The 24020-nt window shown below is 39.4% G+C and overlaps 1 protein-coding gene across 4 annotated transcripts in view; it reads left to right on the top strand.

Annotated features, from left to right (window-relative positions):
- Positions 1–251: 251 nt before the first annotated feature.
- FSIP1 (fibrous sheath interacting protein 1) overlaps positions 252–24020 on the top strand; it is a 194984-nt gene continuing 171215 nt past the window's right edge. For all 4 annotated transcript variants that reach the window (XM_050800147.1, XM_050800148.1, XM_050800146.1 and 1 more), the window contains exons 1-5: positions 252–472; positions 6971–7103; positions 12841–13024; positions 17778–17932; positions 20017–20110. In XM_050800147.1, coding sequence (XP_050656104.1) covers positions 6978–7103; positions 12841–13024; positions 17778–17932; positions 20017–20110 — 559 coding nt within the window. In that variant the 5' untranslated portion in view covers positions 252–472; positions 6971–6977. The remainder of the gene's footprint in view (positions 473–6970; positions 7104–12840; positions 13025–17777; positions 17933–20016; positions 20111–24020) is intronic.

The raw sequence follows: 24020 nt of genomic DNA, 5'->3' as shown, positions 1-24020 counted from the left end.
CGGAGGGGGAAACTGCTCGGAGAGAATAGCTGACCTGTAAGGCATCACAGCAACCTGAGGGACAGAGATACACAAGCATTCAGACGTCCCCATTCCGAATCCAACCTAAAGACGAACAAATCGCTCCCCACGCCCACGGTCGGCCGCGAAGACGGAGGGACACACCCAGGCCGCCCAGCTCGCGGACCTCCAGCAGCAGCCGGCCCCCGTCCCATTTCCGGATGGTACAGCCCTCTCCCCTATCGCGAGACCGCAAGCGTCGCGCATCTGGTTGCCAGAGAAACAGCGGTGCTACAGGCGGGAGGGCTTTGAACTGGCGGCTTCTTCCACCACCAGAGAGGCTGAGGTGGCGGGAGAGATCCCTCTTCTCTGTGGGGAAGTGGCTGGCTCGGCGAGTGTCGGCGGCGCGCTTCTGCGGCCGTCTGCGCTCTGACTGCCGGCGGCCAGTTCCTCGAGGAGGCCCGGCGAGAAGGTGAGGAGCCGCGCAGACGAGGGCGGAGCTCGGTCGCGGGGCGGTGCGCCGAGGAGTGGGCGGGGTGGAGGTGCATCGGGCCGCTTGGCTCGTAGATGGACTGTCAGTGAGAGCGGACATGGCCAATGAGAGGGCGGAGGCGGGCTTATTGGGGGCGGGGCCCCAAGGGCTTCTGCCTCCGCGGGGGCTGTTTCTCCAGGAATCACCTAACATTAGGACCTGTAACCAACCAAGGCTTCCACTTTCCCGAGATCTAGATCTTCCCACCAAGATCTATAACTGATCACCAGCCATTTAAACTAGACCGTAAACGGCAAAGGATGCAAATAGGCATTTCACAGGTAAAATAAAAAGATGCAAACAGCAAACAATTGATTAGAGACTCAACTTTTCTCGTGAAGAAATGTAAACCAAATTCACAGATACCTTTTACACCTCTCAGACTGGAGAAGATGAAACAACTTTGACATAATCAGATGGGCCCCAGTCCACTGTTGGGGAAGTAGTGTAATTTGGTGCAGCCTTTTTGGAGTACAATTTGGCGAACTGCCAAAATTTGAAACATAATTGTTCTTTGACTCAGCAATTCTAATTTATTTTATGGATGTATTACCATAGCTAAAGAAATATTGGCACAAAGATATTAACTTACAATTGAGGTATAACTTATGGTAAGCCTCACCCATTTAATCTAAAGTTCTATGAGTTTTGACAAATGCATACAGTTATGTAATTACCAGCCACCACAATCAGAATATGGAAGTTTCGTCATGAACCCCAAATTCCCTAGTGCTCTTTGTAGTTAACCCCTCCCCTAACCCTATTGCTGGCAACCACTTAGTTTTTTGTTCCTGTAATTTTGCCCATTCCAGACTGTCATATTGATGGAAGCAAACACCCTGTGGCCTTTTGAATCAGGTTTCTTTCAGCTTAGCATCTTGCATCATGCTATTCATTCATGTTCTGTGTATCTGTTGTTTGTTCCTTTATGTTGCTAATAGTGAGAGATGAAGCCGGCTGGGCTTCTGGGTTGGTTGGGGACTTGGAGAACTTTTCTGTCTAGCAAAAGGATTGTAAACACACCAATCAGTGCTCTGTGTCTAGCTAAAGGATTGTAAATGCACCAATCAGCACTCTGTAAAAATGCACCAATCAGCACTCTATGTCTAGCTAAAGGTTTGTAAACACACCAATCAGCACTCTGTAAAAACGGACCAATCAGCTCTCTGTAAAATGAACTAATCAGTGCTCTGTAAAATGGACCAATCAGCTCTCTGTAAAATGGACCAATCAGCAGGATGTGGGTGGGGCCAAATAAGGGAATAAAAGCTGGCCACCAGAACCAGCAGCAGCAACATGCTGGGGTCGCCTTTCACTTTTTGGGGGGTTTGTTCTTTCATTCTTTGCAGTAAATCTTGTGGCTGCTCACTCTTTGGGTCCGCACTACTTTTATGAGCTGCAACAGTCACCACGGAGGTCTGCAGCTTCACTCCTGAAGCCAGTGAGACCACGAACCCACCGGGAGGAAGAAACTCTGGACACATCTGAACAGCTGAAGGAACAAACTCGGGACACATATCTTTAAGAACTGTAACACTCACGGCGAGGGTCCGTGGCTTCATTCTTGAAATCAGGGAGACCAAGAACCCACCGGAAGGAACCAATTCTGGAACCAATTCTGGACACAATAGTCCATTGTATGGATGTACAGTCGTATATTTATGCATTTCCTAAGTGTATTTATCCATTTCCTACTTGAGGCACATTCGGATGGGTTCTTTCCGGTTGTTGGCTGTTATTAATGAAACTGGTATAAATATGCATGTATAGTTTTTTTGTGTGTGTGTGTGTGAGAATATGTTTTCGTTTCCTGGGTAAATATGAATGAGATTGTGGAGTCATATCGTAAGTGTATGTTTAACTGTAAGAAATTGCCAAGCAGTTTTGAAAAGTGATGATTTTGCATTGTCACTGGCAGTATGAGTGTTAAAGTTGCTTCCAACTTTGTCAGCACTTGGTATTGTCAGTTTTCTAAAAAATTAATTTTTGTCATTTAAATAGGTGTGTAGTGGTATCTCATTGTCATTTTTATTTCATTTTTTTGAGAAGTAATAATGATGAACATCTCTTCATGTGCTCTTTTGACATCCATACATCATCTTGGGTGATGTGTGTGTCCAAATCCTTTGTTTTCTTGTTAGTGAGTCTTGATACTTGTTTATATATTCATGATATGCGTCCTTTGTCAGATATGTGTCAGATACCCAAAGACTCCTAGTCTTTGGGTTTTGTTTTCCTTGTCTTAACATCTTTTGAAGAGTACAAGTTTTACATTTTGATGCCTTCCAATTTATCAATATTTTCTTTTATGAATCATGCCTTTGATGTTGTATGTAAGAAATTTTTGCCTAACCCACAGTCACATGTATTTTTTAGAAATTTTATGGTTTTGGCCGGGCCTGGTGGCTCACCCCTATAATCCCAGCAGTTTGAGAGGCTGAGGCAGGCAGATCACTTGAGGTCAGGGGTTCGAGGCCAGCCTGGCCAACATGGTGAAACCCCGTCTTTACTACAAATACAATAACAACAACAATGACAAAAAGAAAATTTTGTAGTGTTAAGTTTTACTTTAGATCTGTGATACATCTTGAGCAAGTTTTAGAATTGCTTTTAATAGCAAATATTCTATATACCACCAAAGTTAACTGATTAAAAAAGTGCTACACGTATGGGATATTATGCTGTTGTTTAAAAGCATGACGTATATCTATAAATGGTGATATAGAAAAATATATGAAATAGATTGTTAATTGTGAAAAAGCAAGTTGCAAAGCACCATGCCGTTTGCATGTGTTTGCATTGGGGAGGAGTCGGTGGGTATAAAGGATAGAAGGTTTGCATATGCCTAAAACAGTGAGACTTGCAAGTCTCTATTAACACTAATTCTTGGGGTAAGCTGAATTTTGACTTAAAACATTTTTTATGTTCACCTGTATTATTTGATGTTTTTCTGCATGGGCAAGTATTCCCATTACACAATACACAAATATATAAAGGAAAAAAATTGACAATACATAAATAATTTTTAGACATAAAAATAATGAAAATAAATTAGTCCCACTCTTTAAAGGCTTGCTATTCATAATGACTCAACAGAGGAGGATTCATTTTCTTTTGATTCTTTTATTCATCTCAAAATACCAAATTATAGCAGCCATATGTCTCCATGTTGGCTTTAATTCATCTATGTTGATTGCATTTCTCACAAGCCTGTATGAAAAACTTTAAATTAATCTTATTTGAAATGAATATTACAAAAAGTTGGCACTTGTTACAATTTAGGATCTGGTCATATATCTAATCTGTCTATTCAATCAAGTATCGTGAAGTAAATACGATTCTATTTTGAAGTGTTTTAATGTCATAAGAAAATGCTCATTATGTAGTGGCGAGAAACACGTTAGTCCAATTTTGTTGAAAAACACGTAGAGTAAAAATGAGAAAGAGATGTACCAATAGTGTTTAGCTCAGGGTGGTGGGACATTGGGTGATTTTTAATTTATTTTCAAATACCTTTTAGTACATTCTAGAGATCTTTCTATAATAAATGAATTCTTTAGTTATAAATACAAGATATAGTTAATAGCAAAACAGAAAATAAGATAAGCAAGGGTACAAGAACATCCAGGAACCCACCAATCCAGAACCCACTACTCTTACTTCCTTGATGTGTCATCATCTTTCAGGTCCCCTTGTGTATATTCCTTTAATTAGAGAAATTGGACTTTTTAAAGTGGGATTGTCGACAATTTATATGTCTTTCTCTATTTTTTTGATATGTGCATTTCATTTTAAAATCTTTACCCAGTTTTCTATTAGAATTTTTTTTTCTTACTGATTGGTAAGAGCTCTATAAATATGTGAATGTATTAAACTTTTGTATGTCATCTATGTTGCATTTATTTTCCCCAGTTTCTCAGGTTCCTTTTAATTTCACTTAAGAGTTCTTTTTCATGTTTGAGACTCAAGAGCATTAATTATTATGTAGCCACATCTGTTATTTTCCTTTTTGATTTATGCTCTTAGTGTCATGCTTACTAAGTCATTAATTCTATGATTATGAAATTTATCTTTATGTTTATAAATTTATGTTCCTTCCAGTCTGTTGGAGATTTCATATTTTTTATTACTTATAAAATTAGTTTTTACTTTCATTAAAGTATTACATTTAACTATTGTTTGGCTTTATCAATTTCTGGACAGTCTCTTTGATTTCCTATGATAACAGATTACATTTCTGTTACTACTTGCTTCCTTTTGTGCACTCCTTGCGTACGCTCAGTATAATTAAGGCATAATATTTGGTTAAGTCAACATTCAATGCTTACATAATTATAACTATTTACATATTGTTTGATTGCTTTTTTTCTTGTACAGGGCTTTATTTTTCTTCTGGAATTTCTATGTGGCAGTTACAATTTCTTTCCAAATGCTTAAATACATCTGTAAGATCCAATTTTAATACCCTTTATCCATACCTTTTTCTAGATGGCCAAATTCATAAGATAGTCTGTTACTGCATCCCCACCTACCTCAGGAACTGCATTTTATTTAATTTATTATTTTCAGGAGTGAACCTAATAGAACAGACCTATTTCTAAAGCAGAATGAAAGATTTGTGGAGCCCTTTAGCTGATCCAGGTCATTGTTTGTTCCTTGTGCCTCTGCCGTTATTGACATGTATTATGCGGCTCTGCGCATGCTTGCATCTCATTGCTCCCTCTGCAAGCAGCAATAAGTCTCCCTTGACAGGCTGCTTAGGGCGTTTACAAGACATTTGGCCTTTTGGTGACTTATGCTTTTTGGTTGTGATGTGAGGGGCCAGGGTGATTCATCATCCCACAATAATAATGTCAGTGCTTTCCTGAGTGAGCCCAAACCCTTTTGCAGAGTTTGAATAATGTTGAGATCAATGCCTTTTTCATTTGCTGAGATGGGAAGAGCTGACCTCCTGGTCTCTTAAGCATAAGCTTTGGCACATTGAATGGTTGGAAGCCAAGCCATAACATCGCTCTGTGTACCTAGGTGAAGCCTCAGGTTGTTTGTATTTGTGCTTTCTCCTGTGTCCACAGCTTCTCTGGACCCTGCCTCTGCTGTTCAACAAGCAAAAGAAAGATGAGTCATTTCATAGGATAAGAAAAGAACATTGTTGGGTAGAAGCAATTGCCTTTTTCATTCTGTTATGGTTGAATGTATAATTGGTAGGAATTTAGGAAAGGATTTGTTGGAAGGCACCCATTCACATGCAAAGCCGAGTGTTAGAGGGCAAAAGCTGGAATTCTCTCTCTCTTCCCGTTTGACTCAGCATGCGTGTTGCCCCAGTGTCACAGGACAGAGCTGGAATGGTCTTGGTAGGCCACACGGTTTGGAAGGATCAATGTGCAGCATCACTCACTGTGTCTCTAGCTTATGCCACCCCTCCTAGTATTTCCTGCTTCCGGAAATAGCACTAGATATAGAACAGCCAGGGTGGTGAGAGGCCTGTGGATAATATCACATGAAAAATAGTTAAATAGATTGGTAATGTGTAGCCAGAAAATGAAAATCTGTCCTCTAATGAGGGAAGTAGATTTTGTTCTCTTGTTTCAGAGGGTAGAAATAGAATTATGGATTTTAGAAGGAGAGAGTTGATAAAATGAGAGCAGTGCTTAGGTACTCCATGAAAATGCAGCACCACAGGGGAGAGAAGAAATCAGAGCTGAGAGGGAAGAAGGCTGAGCTAGAGTGGGCAAGGCTACAAAAAAAGAAGCCAAAACTGAAAGAAAGTAGCAAGGGGACTTTGGGAGGCCGAGGCGGCAGATCACATGAGGTCACCCGTCTCTACTTACACACATACACACACACACACACACACACACAGACACACACACAAGCTGGGTGTGGTGGTGGGCTCCTATAATCCCAGCTACTTGGGAGGCTGAGGTAGGGAGAAGGGAGAATTGCTTGAACCTGGGCGGCAGAGGTTGCGGGGAGCCAAGATCACGCCACTGTCCCCATCCAGCCTGGGTGACAGAGTGAGACTCATTTTCAAAAAATAAAGTAGCAGGAGGGACTTAGCAATCACTAAGATGAAGTGGATCTTGCTTGAGAGACAGCGGTGCCCCTGAATGTTCCCTCGGGGAAGACCAGGGACACAGGAAGTGTTTTTTCCTGGAGGCCCAGGAAGCAACCGAGATGGCATTCACTTCTGCATTCTCTTTTAGCCGTATTCAGTATCTAACATCCTGGGCAGTATATTTTATGTATACTGTGGCATAAGATTTAACAATCCGTGTACACAAGATGTCTTTTGGTGAAGCTGGGGAACCCTTAAGTGTGACTTCAGTAGCAACATAATCTTTAAAACAAAGCCTCTGAGTATTTGGATATTAACACTAACTAATGAAAGATTTAAATATCCAAGTCGCTTGGTATTAAATATTTTATTTGTTGTCCCAGGATTTCAATGGATATTATAAAGGGAAACCTAGATGGAATTTCAAAACCAGCTTCAAATTCAAGAATACGCCCTGGGAGCAGAAGTTCAAATGCGTCTTTGGAGGTGCTCTCAACAGAACCAGCATCCTGCAAGGTAATTTACTGTTTAGAAAAGATTTAAACTCCTTCCCCCAACTTCTCAGCAATTGATGAAACTAAGGTGGTTTTAACATCCCATTTTAAATTTTCTCCTTAGACAGTGTGTTCGGGGAGCACTTGCAGATTTCTTGGGTTTAATCTAGATTAATATGAGAAAAACTCTACTCCATTCCTTCCCTCTCTCTCTCTCCTCCCTCTGCTCCTCCCCTCCCTCCCGCTTTCCTGTTTTTCCTTTCTTTTTTTGGAGTGTAGTTTATTTCTCTACATTGTACTTTGTTAAAACTTGTGCATTGACTCTTTTTTTCTTTATAAGGAAGTTTTGTATTCTAACATCTAATATGCCACCATTGACTTTGACTAAAAACACTTACTTAAAAAGTTTCAGTATTTAAAAAAAATGGTTTAGTAAAGGTCATGTGATGTATATTTGGTAGGTATATTGTATTAGTCCTTTCTCACATTGCTGTAAAATAACTACCTGAGACGGAGTAGTTTATAAAGAAAGGAGGTTTGCATGGTTCCACAGGCTGTACAGGAAGCATGGCTGGGGCGGCCTCAGGAAACTTACAATCATGGCAGAAGGTGAAGGGGAAGCAGGCACATCCTACATGGCTGGAGCAGAGGAGAGAGAGAAAGTGAAGGAGGAGGTGCTACACACTTTCAAACAACCAAATTTCCTGAGAATGCTATCACAATAACAGCAATGATTCAGTCACCTACCACCAGGCCCCTCCTCCAACACTGGGAATTACAATTCGACATGAGATTTGGGTGGGGACACAGAGCCAAACCCTATTAGGTATTATCTGGCTGTGACCTTTTTTTTTTTTCTTTAGCTGTCCCTTTTTTTTCCCTTAAAATATCTAGACTTGATTTTTTTTATTTAAAGCATTAGTTTTCTCATTTATTTCTTTTAAGGTGTTAGGAAATGAATAATTTGAACATTATAATGAAAAAAATTTTTGCAAGTTAATGAATTCATACTCTTTTTTTAATCTGTAGACTAGCTTCTCCATTATGGAACTCTTAGAGTTTTGTCTGTCATGATGTGGTTCAGGAGTAGCACTCTAGGTATTTCAAGCAGAAAGGGATTGAATATAAGAGTTAAAGCCTGGGCAACATTACGAGACCCTAACTCTACAAAAAATTAAAAAAATTAGCAGGACATGGTGGCACATGCCTGTAGTCCCAGCTACTCAGGAGGCTGAGGCAAGAGGATAGCTTGATTTCAGGAGTTGAAGGCTGCAGTGAGCTACGATTGTGCCACTGCACTGCAGCCTAGGTGACAAAGTGAGACTGTGTTCTCCCTCCACCTCCCCCACTGCAAAGAAGAGTTTAATTCCTCGAAATCAACAGAAGACCTCAAAGTCAACAGACGACCAGCAAGAAAGGGAGTTCAGGGAGGGGGCTTCCCCTGGATTATGGATTCTTAGGTCACGCCACCAGAGCTGTAATCCAGAGATCAGAAAGTTGCTGCTGCTGCCTCCGCTACTGCCCCAAGTCCCTCAGAACCACAAAGCTGGTGACTAGACATGCAGAGATGGCTGCCTTTGATATTTTTCTGCCAGCTTCCTATCAGAAACTTAGGAAGATGCTTCTACCTCACATGTGCTTTCTAAATCTTGTGCAGGTTCATCTAATCAGATTATCCTAACATATGTCCAGAACCCTAGCTGTAAGTGACTTTGTACAAAATGCAGTTTTGTTTCATCTAGTCCTGCATCACTACTATATGGTGTGTTAACTATTACAGCTTTGTAATAATTACTGATATCTGATAGTGGCTTTTCCATATTATTTTTTTTTCAGGACTGTCTTAACTATCCTTGGCTTTTTGCTCTTCTATATATATATATATTTTTTTTTTTGAGTCTCACTATTTTGCCCAGGCCGGAATACAATGGTGTGATCTAGGCTCACTGCAACCTCTGCCTCCTGGGTTCAAGTGATTTTCCTGTCTCGGCCTCCTGAATAGCTGGGGCTACAGGCACAAACCAATAGACCCACTTAATTTTTCTATTTTTGGTAGATATGGGATTTCACCATGTTGGCCAGGCTAGTCTTGAACTCCTGACCTCAGGCGATCCACATGCCTCAGCCTCCCAGAGTGCTGAGATTATAGGCGTGAGCCACTGCGCCTGGCCTGTATGTACTTTAGATCAGTTTTTTAAGTTCTGAAAAATCCGGTTGGGGTTTTGATTGAAATTGCTTTCACTTTACAGATTAATTTGGGGAGAATTTCTAACTTTGTGATATTAAATCTTCTGATGTATTAATATTGTATCTCAATTGATCTATTAACTTTTAGTTATTGGTTAAAAAATTCACATACAATAAAATTCACTTTTTGGTGTACAGTTTTGGCAAACAGATTGAGTGATATAACTACCATTACAATCAAGATATAGAACAGTTTGTTCCATCATCCCTCAAAACATTTTTTCATTCTTTTACTTTGTAAATAATCCAATGTCACTCTTAATCCCTTAACATTACTGACCTATTCTCTGTCCCTTTTTTTTTTCCTTTTCCAGAAGGTTGTATAAATGGAATCATACGTGTGTAGCTTTTCACACTGGCTTTTATATCCTAGCATACATAATATATTTGATATTCATGCATGTTAATACACGTGGCTAATTTCTTTTTTAAAAAATTTTAAGTAGAGACGGGGTCTCACTAGGTTGTCCAGATTGCAAATTTTAGAATAGCATAGAATTAGTATTCCTGCTTATTTATTTCTGGGTGACAATTTTTTTTAAGTAGCAACTTCATGATATTAATACTTATACATGTTTTAATACACAGATTAATATTACTTCATTCAAGACTTATTAAAACCAGAATATCAGTGATCACGTAAACTCAGATTTTATTTCAACCTGCTAAGCTACAGGTTAAACTCTAGAATATTTATTAGCCAGTCTGAACTTTGACAATTATATTGAAAGCAGAGTTTTCAAAGTTGTGATTTGTGTTAATCAAGTTCATAGAAAATCAGCAAGGTTCACCTTAGATTGGGGAAGAAAGCTACAAATATATTGTATGCTGACTGCTGATTGCAAATCATTCAACGTCTAGAAAACCTTACATATTGTTTGAATAATAAATCTTGGTGTGCTGGTTAGTTTTATTGCTCAGATTTGTCTTTTATTAAATTCTTACTGAATATTTTTTTTCACAGCAGAAAATGAGCTTAAAATATTAGTGTTTTAGTGACATGTGTTTAGTGATAATATATTTCTCATTCTAAAAATTTTGGCTTGTTGTTGCTTATGAATTTTTTTTTTAAAGAGCCAGTGGTTGTACTTTGTGTGAAAATCCCATGGGTTTCAAGTAGGAATCTAAATATTAGGAAGGGGTTTCATGAGGCATTTGTGTTTCCTGTGATTAAGGTAAAGGTATGGAGTAGGGGACGTGGAGCCATGAAAAATGGAGTTGGGGCTGGGCGCGGTGGCTCACGTCTGTAACCCTAGCACTGTGGGAGGCTGAGGTGGGAGGATTGCTTGAGCCCAGGAGTTCGAGACCAGCCTGGCCAACATGGTGAAGCCCCGTCTCTACTAAAAATACAAAAATTAGCCGGGTGTGGTGGTGGGCGCCTGTAATCCCAGCTACTTGGGAGGCTGAGGCAGGAGTATTGCTTGAATCCGGGAGGCGGAGGCTGCAGTGAGCTGAGATCACAACACTGCACTCCAGCCTGGTCAACAGAGCGAGACTCCATCTCAAAGAATAAAAATAGATTGGGCACGGTGGCTCACGCCTGTAATCTCAGCACTTTGGGAGGCCAAGGAGGGTGGATTGCTTGAGCCCAGGAGTTTGAGACCAGCCTAGGCAATGTGGTGAAACCCCGTTTCTATTAAAAAATACAAAAATTAGCTGGGTGTGGTGGCATGCACCTGTGGTCCCAGCTAGTTGGGGAGGCTGAGGTGGGAGGATTGCTTGAGGCCAGGAGGTTGAGGCTGCAGTGAGCCGTGATCACGCCACTGCACTCCAGCCTTGGCAACAGAGTGAGACCCTGTCCAAAAGATATATATATATATATACACACACACACACATATATATAGAGGTGGGATGTGGTGTTAAGAATGAGGAAGAGAGAAAAATCATACATATAGACCACAGGACAGAAGAGCAAGGGGGTTAGGAATAGAGAGGCCAGTGGGCAATGGGTTGGGGAAGACAGTTGGTAGCTAGTAGGGTGGGAAACTATGGGAATATTTGTGAAATTTGCTTAGTTCTCCAGCTTCACCTTTGTGCCTCATTACCTTCTGCTCTTTCTGAGTTAGGATCATATGAGATGATGGGTGTGAAAGGTCTTGGGGTACCCTGAAGTATACTATCCATCTAGTTCCCTTTTGTGTATTCTTTATTCCCCCATGTGAAACCCAGCCTCAGAGGAACGTCTGCTAAGTTCATTTATACCAACATAAATGATGGACAGAACTTGTGCAGCTTCTCCCAGAAATGTTAGCATTTTCACAGGACAGAAGGCCTTAAGGATTAACTGGATATTGTGGAATTCCAGGCTTTTTCTGCCTTTGGCAGAAATATGTTTTTGATTAGGGAACCCTGTTTAAGCACCTCCCAGATTACATAAAGTAAACACTATTTTGCTTATTTATAAATGGGGCCTTCACTAGTTTCATTTTCGGCTAGGTCTGTTTTCTGCTCTGTTAATTCATGGCGGTGAAACCTACACCATAGGGTCATTGTGAGGAGTGAATGAGGCAGGCCATGGCTGATAGTAATTCTTCCATAAATGATGGCTGTGATTATTACCACCAAGTCAGCTCAGTTCTGCTGGGTTTATGTCCTGGCTGAGGCAGGGACATACCCATGCAGGCCTGCATTCCTGGCAGTTTCATTCTCAGCACTGCCCGTCTTCCAACCTGGGGATTCACGAGGGGACTGCAGATTGTGGTGGATGGTTGAGCATGTGGTGCAGAGAGAACACAAAACCTACCGAGGGCTTAGAGCAGATGGGCTGGAGGAGACATTCTGTCTGTTGAGAAGGGCAAGGTACTCCTTTGAGAAGGGGCTGATTCTCTCTCGGAGGCCTTGTCTCTCTCCCTGGGGCTGTGTTAACTTCTGAAGTGATTTTCATCACAGTTTACCAACCCCAGGGTCTCTGATCCCTGCTTTTCCCTCACCCGGCCACAGAGGTCCTTTTCTGTTCTCTTAGGAAAACACAGCTGTGTCAAGTGGTGTTTTCAAAATGAACTTTGCTAAAATGTAAAGGGATACTAAAATGAAATAGAAAAACTGTGAATATCATAGAAATAAATAAATGACCAAAGCACAGGGTTCTGATTAGGAGACTGTCACTAGAAAGCACATCTCAACTCAGACTAACCACTTTTCAACCGTTCTGTAGCCACATGTGGCAAGTGGCTGTCGTATTAGACCTTTAACTGCCCATCCCAGTGTAAGCTCAAGGAGCAGGCCCGGTGTGCCTTATCCCAGAGCCCGGCAGATAGCAGTTCCCTTCAGGACTGATGTAGACTCTTCTCCATTATTGCTAAGGATTGCTGGAGAATGGTGCAAATGTTATTACATGGAATTGTAAATTATGTTTAATTAGAGTGTTATATTTCTAGAATACTTTAATGCTAGTGTATTGCATTTATGTACATTCTCCATCTGCTTCCATTAGTGTCAAAACTTTCTAGAAATGTAAAGTTTTAAAAAATACAGTATTTTCAGAAACTGTTTTTTGGAAATTATTTTTAGGTTGATACTGCAAGCAACTTGAACTCTGGTAAAGAGGACCACTCCGAAAGCAGTAATACAGAGAACAGAAGAACTAGTAATGATGATAAGCGTGAAAGCTGCTCTGAGAAAATAAAATTGGCTGAAGAGGGGTCAGATGAAGATCTGGATTTGGTTCAACGTCAGATAATCCCTGAGTGTTCAGGTAGGATAATCACTAGGTGATTGGCTAATGATAATTACAAATGTTAATGATAATTACAAATGTCATATTGAAGGTGTTAGTATTACCTGTGTTTTTATCAACTGAGTAGAAATAATAAACCGAAAAAGACATACACTATTTGTGAGCAAGTAATCACCACTTTTTATTTATAAGAATATTAAGAGCCCTTAAATATACCTATATTAGAAATATAACAAAATATGTTATTTAATAAAATATTGTGGTCATTATACATTAATCAAGCAGGGAGTATTTCTGCATTTTATGATGCAATTTATTGATTTTTTGATGACTAAAATTGTACAATAAAATATATGCTATAATTTGTGGGGATAGTCCCACCCAATAACATTTGGATTTTTAAAAAATGACGTTTTTTATAGTGATAAATTAATTCTAGTCAGATTGAATTAGAATAGTGTTTCTCAAAAAGTGGTCTGCAGAGCCATGGGGATATGGTGGGAGATGGTGTCCCTGAGACCCTTGCAGGGGCTCTGCAAGGTGAAAGCTGTTTTCATAGTAATACTGAGATGCTGTTTGCCTTTGTGTTCACCATATTGACATTTGTACTGATGGTATAAAAGGAATGGTGAGCAAAATTCCTGGTGCTTTATCATGAATCTAGACAATGGCACCAAAATGCACTAGTAGTCATTGTATTCTTTGCAACCAGGCACTGACAGGAAAAAGAAATAGCCAGTGTCACCGGCTGTGAATCAGTAAAAACTTTAAATTTTATGAAATTTTTACCCTTAAATATGCATCTTCTTAACATCCTGTGGGGCAAAATGGGAAGTATACATAAAGCAATTATGCTGTATGCCAAAGTTTGAAGGTTGTGTTGAAGAAAAGTACTTTTGTGATGGTTGGAGTTGAGAGCTGAACTGGCCACTTTTGTAATGGAACACCATTTTTACTTGAAAGAGTGACTGACAATTATCATTCAGATGGGTATTTGGTAGACTTCTTTTTAAGAAAATAAACATGTTACTTCGAGGATAACTACTGACAGTATTTGTTGCCAATGGTAAAATTTGAGCTTTCGAGTGAAAATTACAGTTTTGGAAAACTGCATATGTCACTGTGAGGTTGATAGCTTTCCAATACTTAAGACTTTTCTTATAAAAACTGGTGGCAATATTAACTGATGCCTTTGTGTAATGAAATGTGTTAACAGGTTGAAGGTCTGCATAATTTAGTTAACCACTGTTTTCCAAATGATCAATGTAGGATAAAAGATCCATTCATTCAACATGAAATATAGATCCATGGATTTTAATGGAACAAATACGTAAAGCTCACTGATTTGATTACAGATTTCACTTAACAGTTAACCTGTAAGAAACCACCCCTGTTAAGTTTTGGTGTAGTATCAAAGAAGACTATCCAATTATCTGAATAGGGTATTAAGTTTCTTCTTCCTTTTTTAACCATATATCTGTGTGAGGCCAAATTTTCTGCATATACTTTAGCCAAAACAACAGATTACAATAGGATGACTGTCTTCCTATGAGAATATGGGAATCCAGCTGTCTTCCCTTCATCCAGATATTGCAAATTTGAACAATACCACTCTTCTCACTAATTTTTTGACAATATAGTTATTTGTCATAAAATGTGATACTTATGTTAACATAATTAGTAATAGCATGTTTTTTTAATTTTTGAAAGTGAATTAATAAGTAAATATTTACAATACTTTTCAGTGTTGATTTCTAATATGTTCATTATCAATAGCTACAACCCACATAAGAAAAGTTACTATGGGTTCTCAATTTTTTTTTTTTTTTTTTTTTTTTTTGAGATGGAATCTCATTCTTTCACCCAGGCTAGAGTGCAGTGGTGTGATCTCAGCTCACTGCAAGCTCTGCCTCCTGGGTTCATGCCATTCTCCTGCCTCAGTCTCCCAAGTAGCTGGGACTATAGGTGCCCGCCACCACGCTTGGCTAATTTTTTTGTATTTTTAGTAGAGATGGGGTTTCACTGTGTTAGCCAGCATGGTCTGATCTCCTGACCTCGTGATCCGCCCGCCTTGGCCCCCAAAGTGCTGGGATTACAGGCTTTAGCCACCGTGCCCAGCTGGGTTCTCAATAATTTTTAAGGCTGTAAAGGGGAGCTGAGAAAAAGTTTGAGAGTTGTGATTTAGAGTATGTTTGGGATGAGATCAGCTCTCACTGTTAGGTCAGGTGACTCAGGATTATGGTTTTCAGGAAACAAAGTGAAATGGGAGAGTTCCCTTATCCCCCTTGCAGGATGTGTGACAGGGGTGCGGCTCACTTCTTCAGTGCCTTGCTGCTCAAACGCCTAGAGGGGGGTGCAGAGGCCTTGGGGAGTGCTTTTGGGCTCTGACCCCACAGCAGCATCTAAGGGTGAATGTTTACAACTCGCAAAGCCCAAGTGGGAGTGTTACAGTGTGCTTTTTCAGCTTTGCTGTCTGCCGGCGGCTTGTGTTAATCAGTTCAGTTAGACCCTCTGCCTTATCACAGGGGCAGAGGACTTTCTGTATCCTGGGTTCTTGCTCTGGTATACTGGAAAAATTGAATCACATGTTGGCTTGGAGGATGAGTGCAAGGTTTTGTTGAGTGGTAGAGGTAGCTGTCAGTGAGATGGATGGGGAGCCGGAAGAGGGATGGAGTGGGAAGGTGGTCTTACCCTGGAGTTGGGCTGCCCGGTGGTTGAACTCTCCTCCAGCTGCCTCTGACTGAACTCCCCTTGGCATCTGCATCGTTCCGCAGTCACTGGTTTGCCGGTGTCTGCTGGTGTGTTCCTCTATTCCTCAGCCACTTGTGTCGTGTATGCTAAAGGTCTCGGGTTTATAGGGGCACAGGATGGGGGCATGGTGGGCCAGAGTGGTCTTGGAAAATGCAATATTTGGGCGTGAAAATAGGAGTGCCTGTTCTCATTTAGGTCCGTGGGTACAGGCCCAAGGGTAGAGCCCTCACCAGGGACCCTACCTTTTTCTACCCAGCACTTCCCTGTCCCCTTCCTGTATCTAAGATATTATAATTGAGGTTAGCTGTTGACACAGTTTACATTGGATTTGTTTATATGGTTTTAGTACTGAATGGGTTACTTCAAAATGCCTGCTATATAGACTACCTATGTTGACAGAGCCTGAGAATGCTAGGATTGGCAGTTGGGAATGAGAACTAGAAGGTGTTGCTTTTGAAGTACATAAGCAATAAGATTCCAGGAACCTCCTTCTTAATAGTATCAGTATTCTTTTTGAATAAGTTGCTTTCCTCTTTCTTTTTTTCCTTTAGAAGGAAATTAGGAAGTTAAGGGCAGTAGCTCGTACCTGTAATCCCAGCATTTGGGAGGCCCAGGCAGGAGTATCACTTAAGCCCAGGAGTTTGAAACCAGCCTGGGCAGCATAGTGAGACCCCCATCTCTACAATTTTTTTTTTTTTTTTTTTTTTTTAATTAGCCAAGTATGTTGGCATGCACCTGTAGTCTTGGCTCTGGCTATTCAGAAGCTGATGTGGGAGGATTGCTTGAGCCCAGGAGTTCGAGGTTGCAGTGAGCTATGATCATGCCACCACACTTCAGCCTGACAGAATGAGATCCTGTCTCTCAAAAAAAAAAAAAAAAAAAAAAAAAAAAAAAGAAGAAGTGATGTCCATTATAGGGAAACATCACTGAACTCTTTGGGTTTTCAAAAGTTGATAAATTTGGCCTTACTTAGCACAATATGCGACTTCTAATGATCTATCCTGGGGTGGCTGAGACTTACTGTTTGAGCATTCATGCTCATTCATTGCTGGATTATCAGCTTTCATCAGATTTAAAAAGAGAGAATATCATCTGTGGCTAAGAGGCTAAGAGCTTTGGCTCTGCAGTCAGACAGATTTGGGTGGAATCTGACTGGCATTTACCTGTTATATGACCTTGGACATACGTGTAACTCAGTTACAAAATAGCTTCAGTTTACTAATTTGTAAAATGAGAACAGTGATTATACCACCTCAGAGGGTTAATATGAACATTAAATGATATAATGCTTAAAAATAAAGCATTTAAAACTGTGCCTATCAGGTAACTCTATAAATGTTAGTTATTATTATCATTAATCATAAGTTAATGACAGAAGTTCTAAAGTGTCCTTAATTTCAAATAAGTTACTATGGATTATCTAATTATCTACAATTCAAGAACCTTTTTAGGTACTTCAAGAAATTAGAATGAAGGAAGCAGCACAGAAAAAAGATACAAGCTACATGGAGTACTTGTTTGAGTTTTTCTTATTTCTATGTGTTGCAACCACTTTGTGTCACTGAAGACATACGGCTTTTTACTGTAGCCATTTGTGTACACGCCTTCTCTTTCAGTTAGACTGAAGCAGCTTTAGGACAGGATTCTTGTCTTATTCTTTATTTTCTGTTTCTTAGTCATGAACATAGAAAGTGTAACAGAATGAAGGAGAAAGAATTTGGGATTTAAAATCATGAGAATCACTTCTGAGTCCAGTGCTATAATATGTTACCTATTTGAAAGGACCCAGTTATCTCAACTGTAAAATAGAGATAACTGTCTATTTCATAGGGTTGTTAGGTAATTATATAAACAAATACATGTGAAAGCACCTTGTAAATCGAGATACATGGTACCAGTATAGTAGTTATTACTATAAGCCGTAAATATTTGTTGAATGAAAGAACAAATTGTAAGAACGAAACAAAACTTTATAATTTTACTATACTTCAGACCTATTTTTACTTTCCACACAATATAGATGAACACAAATTAGAAGAATTAGATTCTCAACTTCAAGATGCTATTCAGAAGATGAAAAAACTTGATAAAATATTGGCAAAGAAACAATGCAGAGAAAAAGAAATTAAGAAGCAAGGTCTAGAAATGAGAATAAAGCTGTGGGAAGAAATTAAGGTAAGAATTCTCTAACCTTATGCTGACATGTAAGAAACAAATTCTCCTGGCTGGGCATGGCGGCTCATGCCTGTAATCTCAGCACTTAGGGAGGCCGAGGCAGGAGGATCGCTTGAGGCTAGGAGTTTGAGACCAGCCTGAACAACATAAAGAGACCCCATGTGTACAAAAAAATTAAAAAATTAGCCAGGCATGGTAGTGCGTGCTTGTCGCCCTGGCTACTCGGGAGGCTGAGGTGGGAGGATTGCTTGAGCCCAAGAGTTCAAGGCTGTGCAGTGAGCTATGATCATGTCACTGCACTCCAGCCTGGCTGACCGAGCGAGGCACTAAAAAAAAAAAAAATATATATATATATATATATATAAATATATATTTTTATGTACATATATAATATATATTTTCTATATGTACATATAGAAAAAAAGAATTTCCTCTATAAGTTGAGTAAGAAAATCATGGACCATGGTGTTACTGTGGCCTGCCTTTATTGCTTTATTTTGTGGAGGTGGTGGCAGTGATATGTATATGTGTGTGTATGAAGGAGTTATAGGGGTGATATTTTTCTGGAACCTGAGAAGAAAACTTGGTCTGTGGCATTCAGATTTCAAGCACTGCACTGGCGTGTTCATCTCCCCAGGGACAGGCCCAGGGTACCAGGTCTCTTACCAGCAGCAGGCTGGTGAAGTGCTGGGCCCCTCCATCTCTGGAACAGGAAGAGGTGTAATAGCTGCTTTCATCAAGTACGTATGTCTGCTTTCTCTTCAGCAGCCTTATAGTTTGGAGATAAATAGACACAGTTTAACCCTCTGGTTAGCTTCATTATTTGGGTAAACCTTTGTGACAAACAAGTTTTGGGGAGTTGACTGTTTCCTGTGCTGGTCAAGATCTTTGGGAAGCTGTAAAGTGCTTGAAGTCCAGGACTATACTTCATTTGCTCCTATCTCAACAAATTCCTGGTGCTCCATAACTTTCCTTGGCCTTCTTGGACCTCTTATTCTCTATAATATTGAGGGCTTGAAGTTGACTAGATGTTGGCATTGACTTGGTGTATAGCCACTGACTCATACTTGAATTTTGACCCTCAAAGCAAAGGGCCTTTAAGGTAAGGAACCGTGTGTAATAAGAGATTGGTTGTTTTTGAAAAGCCCTCCTTGAACAGTTGACTGACTTCTGGGAAAGTTTCCTAGACAATAATATGAATTAAAAATGTAGTAGTTAAAGATACATTTTTATGAGGTTCCCAGGAAGTCCATTGGGATTGAAAGAAAGAAACATTCACAATGCAATGCTTTAAACTAGATAAATCGTTTCTGGAAATTTTAGCAGAAAAAGTTAGCCTATCACTTTTTCCTATTGAATCTTAAAGCAAGTTTTTATTTCCTTTGAAGCAAGAATTATAAATGGAAACATAATAAAATAGAGTAACAATCTTGAAATGTCTGAAATTTTTTTTTTTTTTTTTTTTTTTTTTTGAGACGGAGTCTGGCTCTGTCGCCCGGGCTAGAGCGCAGTGGCCGGATCTCAGCTCACTGCAAGCTCCGCCCCCCGGGTTTACGCCATTCTCCTGCCTCAGCCTCCCGAGTAGCTGGGACTACAGGCGCCCGCCACCTCGCCCGGCTAGTTTTTTGTATTTTTTAGTAGAGACGGGGTTTCACCGTGTTCGCCAGGATGGTCTCGATCTCCTGACCTCGTGATCCGCCCGTCTCGGCCTCCCAAAGTGCTGGGATTACAGGCTTGAGCCACCGCGCCCGGCCGAAATGTCTGAAATTTTTAAATTTGATGGTGTATCTTTAGGTTACTCACTAATTATAAAAATATCAAGCAGAAACTTATGATACTTTAAGCAAGGTAATTATCATATAATGATAGGTGTATACTCTGACTCTATCTGGGAATACCGGTTGACAGAATTCTGTGAGAACAGAGAACATTTACAGATTTCCTCAAAAAAAAAAAAAAAAGAAAAAAAGCCTGAGACTTCTCGTTTGTATGTATGTGACTGGGAGCTGTGTTGGAATTAAAAAAATCAATGATTATAGTTGCCTTCTTTTCCCATGTTTAAATTTAAATTTTTCTTTCATTAGTCTGCAAAATATAGTGAAGCTTGGCAAAGTAAAGAGGAGATGGAAAATACAAAAAAATTTTTATCTCTGACTGCTGCGTCTGAAGAAACTGTTGGTGAGTAGATGGAGATGTCATTCAGCTTTGTTTTTATCTGAGTCATAGAATGTTTGGATTAAAGTAAAATTCCCAATCCAGTTTTTCTGTCCTGTTCTTTGTGAGTTTGACTGTTCTTTAGGGAAATAATTGATCACATTAGGTAGGATTATATGAAACTACTCCAAGCTTAGGTATGTTTTGGTGTCTTTAAGTGTTTGTGTCTGCTTGACAGTAAGGGAGACAGGGCAGGGACAAACTGGGAAACAGACAGAAGTATGTCATTGCCTTTACTTCCTGTCTCTTTTAGGTGTCTCTAGATCCCATTTTCTGCATACAATTCCCTAACTGCTTAGGAGCCTGTGGAACGCCTTTTGTTAAAATCTATGACTAATTTTTCCTATTTCCTGGTCTCTCACAGTCCTGTTTATTTGAGATGAACCAATTCTGCACATTTATTTCTACCTTTCTCATTTGTTTCTATGTATATTTGTGAATCTTCTTTTTTGAAAACAGAAATATTATGGAGTCATGTAACCTTTAACCCATTTATATGATGGTGAAAATTTTAGGGATTAGAAACATTTTGTATTTTTATATATCCTAGTTGAAACATCAAAAAATACTAGTCTGGCCTATATTAAATTCATCGATCATTTACTTTTTGCATCTTCTGTTTTGTTACAGAAGTAACACATGTGTAATCTACATAAGAAAATATTGGTTAAACAAAAATATTGCTATCAGCTAAATTCTCAACTTGTAGAGATAACCACTATTAATATTTTAGTTTACTGTTTACCTTTTGAGATGTGTTTAATGCAAATATCCATATATATATTTTGAGAAGAAAAATAGGATCAAATTATATATGTATATGGTATTTTGTAACCTTTTCCCGACTAATTTGTATTTCTGGAGCACCTTTAGCTGTCAGTAATAGATGTCTGTGGTCATTTGTTTCCAAACAGCTGCCATTAGTTCCTTCTCTTTATTTGTATTCATTCTCCTCCTCATTTAGAGATGGAGTCCTTTTCTCCCTCCCATTTCAGTCTTGGCTAGCCTGGAACAACTTTGATTGATATACTACAGCAAAAATGACACTATGCCATTTCCAGGCCTTGTCTTTAAGAAGACAGGCAGTTTCTGCTTCTCGTCGAATGCTCACTCAGAGGAAAGCCAGCCACTATGTAAGAGGTCAGGCTGCCCAAGGTTGCCATGCTGTGAGAGGCCCCAGGCAAGCCATATGGAGGGGCTATGCAGAGAGAAGACGACTGTAGCCAGTTCCTGGCTATCGTGATTTTGGTAATGTCTCTCTCAAATTCATGTCCACTTGGAACCTCGGAATGTATCTTTTTTTGGAAATAGGGTCTTTGCAGAGACTTAGTTAAGATGAAGTCTTATTGGATTAGGATGGGCCTTCAAAAAAGAGGAGAGGACACAAAGAGACATAGAGACACAGGGAAGAAGGCTGTGTGAAGATAGAGGGATGTAGCTACAAGCCAAGGAATGCAAGGATTGCTGGAACCCAAAAGAAGCTAGGAAGATGCAAGGAACAATTCAGAAGGAATGCTCTGCTGACACCTTGATTTCAGATATCTAGCTTCTAGAACTGTAGGGAATAAATTTCCGTTGTTTGCAGCCACCCAGCCTGTGGTAAATTGTTATAGCAGCCCTAGGAAACCGATACACTGACTATTCGACAGTTTCAATGCAGACACTGAATAAAGGAGCAAGCTTGGACATTTTAGCTCGACCAAACACAATGCAGAGAATAACCAAGGCTAGATATATGGCCCCCTGACCTACTCCAAACATCTCCAGCCAAAGGGAGCTACCCAGCCATCTGAGGCCCCATTCATAGTGGAGCAGAGATAAATTGTTCCTGCTGTGTCCATCAAATTCCTGACCCACAGAAGCAAGATCATAATAAAATGTTCACTGTTTTATGCCATTAACTAAAAAAATTTTTTATTGTAAATTGACAATTTATATTTATGGGGTACAAAGTGATATTATGATTTATGAATACAATATAGAATAATTAAATCGAGCTAATTAGCCTATCCATCACCTCAAATACTTAACATCTTTTATGGTGAGACCATTTGAAATTTAGTCTCTTAGCAATTTTGAAATGTACAATACATCATTATTGATGCCATTCACCATGCCATGTAATAGATCTCAAAGAAAAACTCTATTCCTCCTGTCTGAGACTTTGTACCCTTTGGCCATTATTTTCTCATTTTCCCATCCTCCAGCTTCTGGTAACCACCATTCTACTCTGCTTCTCTGAGTACAATTGTTCTGGATTCCACATATAAATGGGAACATGTAGTATTTGTCTTTTTGTGTCTGGTTTATGCTTGGCATAATGTTCTCTAATTCTATTCATGTTGTTGCAGATGATAGAATTTCCTTCTTTTGAAAGACAGAAAAGTACTCCATGGTGTATATATACCACATTTTCTTTATCCATTCATCTGTTGGTGGATACTTAGGTTATTCTGTAACTTGGCTATTGTGAGTAGTGCTGCAGTGAGCATGGAAGAGCAGACATCTCTTTGACAAATGAATTCCAAAGCTTTTGGGTAAATGCCCAGAAGTGGGATTTCTGGATCATATGGTAATTCTATTTTTAGTTTTTTGAGAATCCTCCATACACTTTTCCATAATGGCTGTAGTAATTTACATTCCTACCAACACAATGCAAGGGTTTCCTTTAATCCACATCCACACCAACACTTTATCTCTTGTGTTTTTGGTGATAGCCATTCTGACAGGAGTGAGATGATATTTCATCATGCTTAATTTATATTTCCTGAATGATTAGTGACTTGGAGCATTTTCTGCGTATTTGTTGTATGCCATTAAGTTTTGTTTTTTACTTTTTATTTTGAAATAATTTCAAATTTATGGGCAATTTGCATAAGTAGTACAGAATTCCGTATACCCTTCCCCCCAGCTTCTCCTAATCTTACATAACCATAGTGATCGAAACTCAGAAATCAACATTGGTGTAATACCATTAATTAAAGTATAGACTTTCTTAAACATTTACCAGGTTTCCCACTAATGTCCTTTTTACTTACTAGTATCCAATCCAAGATCCCATGTTACATTTTGTTGTCATGTCTCCTTAATCTCCTCCGCTCTGTGATAGTTCCTCAGTGTTTCCTTGTCTGTCGTGATGTTGACCCTTTTGGAGAGTATTGGTCAGCTGTTTTGTGAAATATCCTTCAGTTTTGGTTTATGTGATGTTTTCTCATGATTAGATGAAAGTTATGAATTTTGGCAAGCATGCTCTGGAAGTTATGTGCCCTTCTCAGTCGATCACACTTGGTGTACCTGATGCTGTTAGATATTGGTAATCGTTATTGGTAATGTTTCACCTTGATCGTTTTGTTAAGATGGTGTCTGCTGGTTTTCTCCACTGTAAAATTACTATTTTTTTATTTTACAATTAATACATATCTTGGGGGAGATACTTTAAGACTATGCAAATATCCTGTTTCTTCTCCAGCTTTCACCTACTAATTTCAGCATCAATAAGTATTATTGCCTGAAATAATTATTACCGTATGCCACTAGATTTGGGGTGATTTTTTAATGCAACAATAGATAGCTGGAACAATGTGCGTCAGCATTACTTTTAATGATTATACATTAATTCATTAGATGGATGTGCCATTATTTGTTTAACTAATACCCTTCTATTGAACATTTAGATTATTCCTTTAGGTTTTCAGTTTTTAAAATTGCACATAATGTTGCAATGACGCCGTTAGTCAATTATTGCAATGATTACCTTCTGTGGTATGCTGAAAAACATCCACCTCAATCCCCCAAGAGATTTCTGTGTCCAATCTCTAGAGCCTGTAAATGTTACCTTATTTGGAAAAAGGGTCTTTGCAGATGTGATTAAGTC

Source organism: Macaca thibetana, chromosome 7 (assembly GCF_024542745.1).
Source record: "Macaca thibetana thibetana isolate TM-01 chromosome 7, ASM2454274v1, whole genome shotgun sequence".
In the NCBI taxonomy this organism is placed as follows: domain Eukaryota; kingdom Metazoa; phylum Chordata; class Mammalia; order Primates; family Cercopithecidae; genus Macaca; species Macaca thibetana.
The sequence above is the reverse complement of the archived record's forward strand: the minus strand, read 5'-3'. Positions and strand labels throughout refer to the sequence as shown.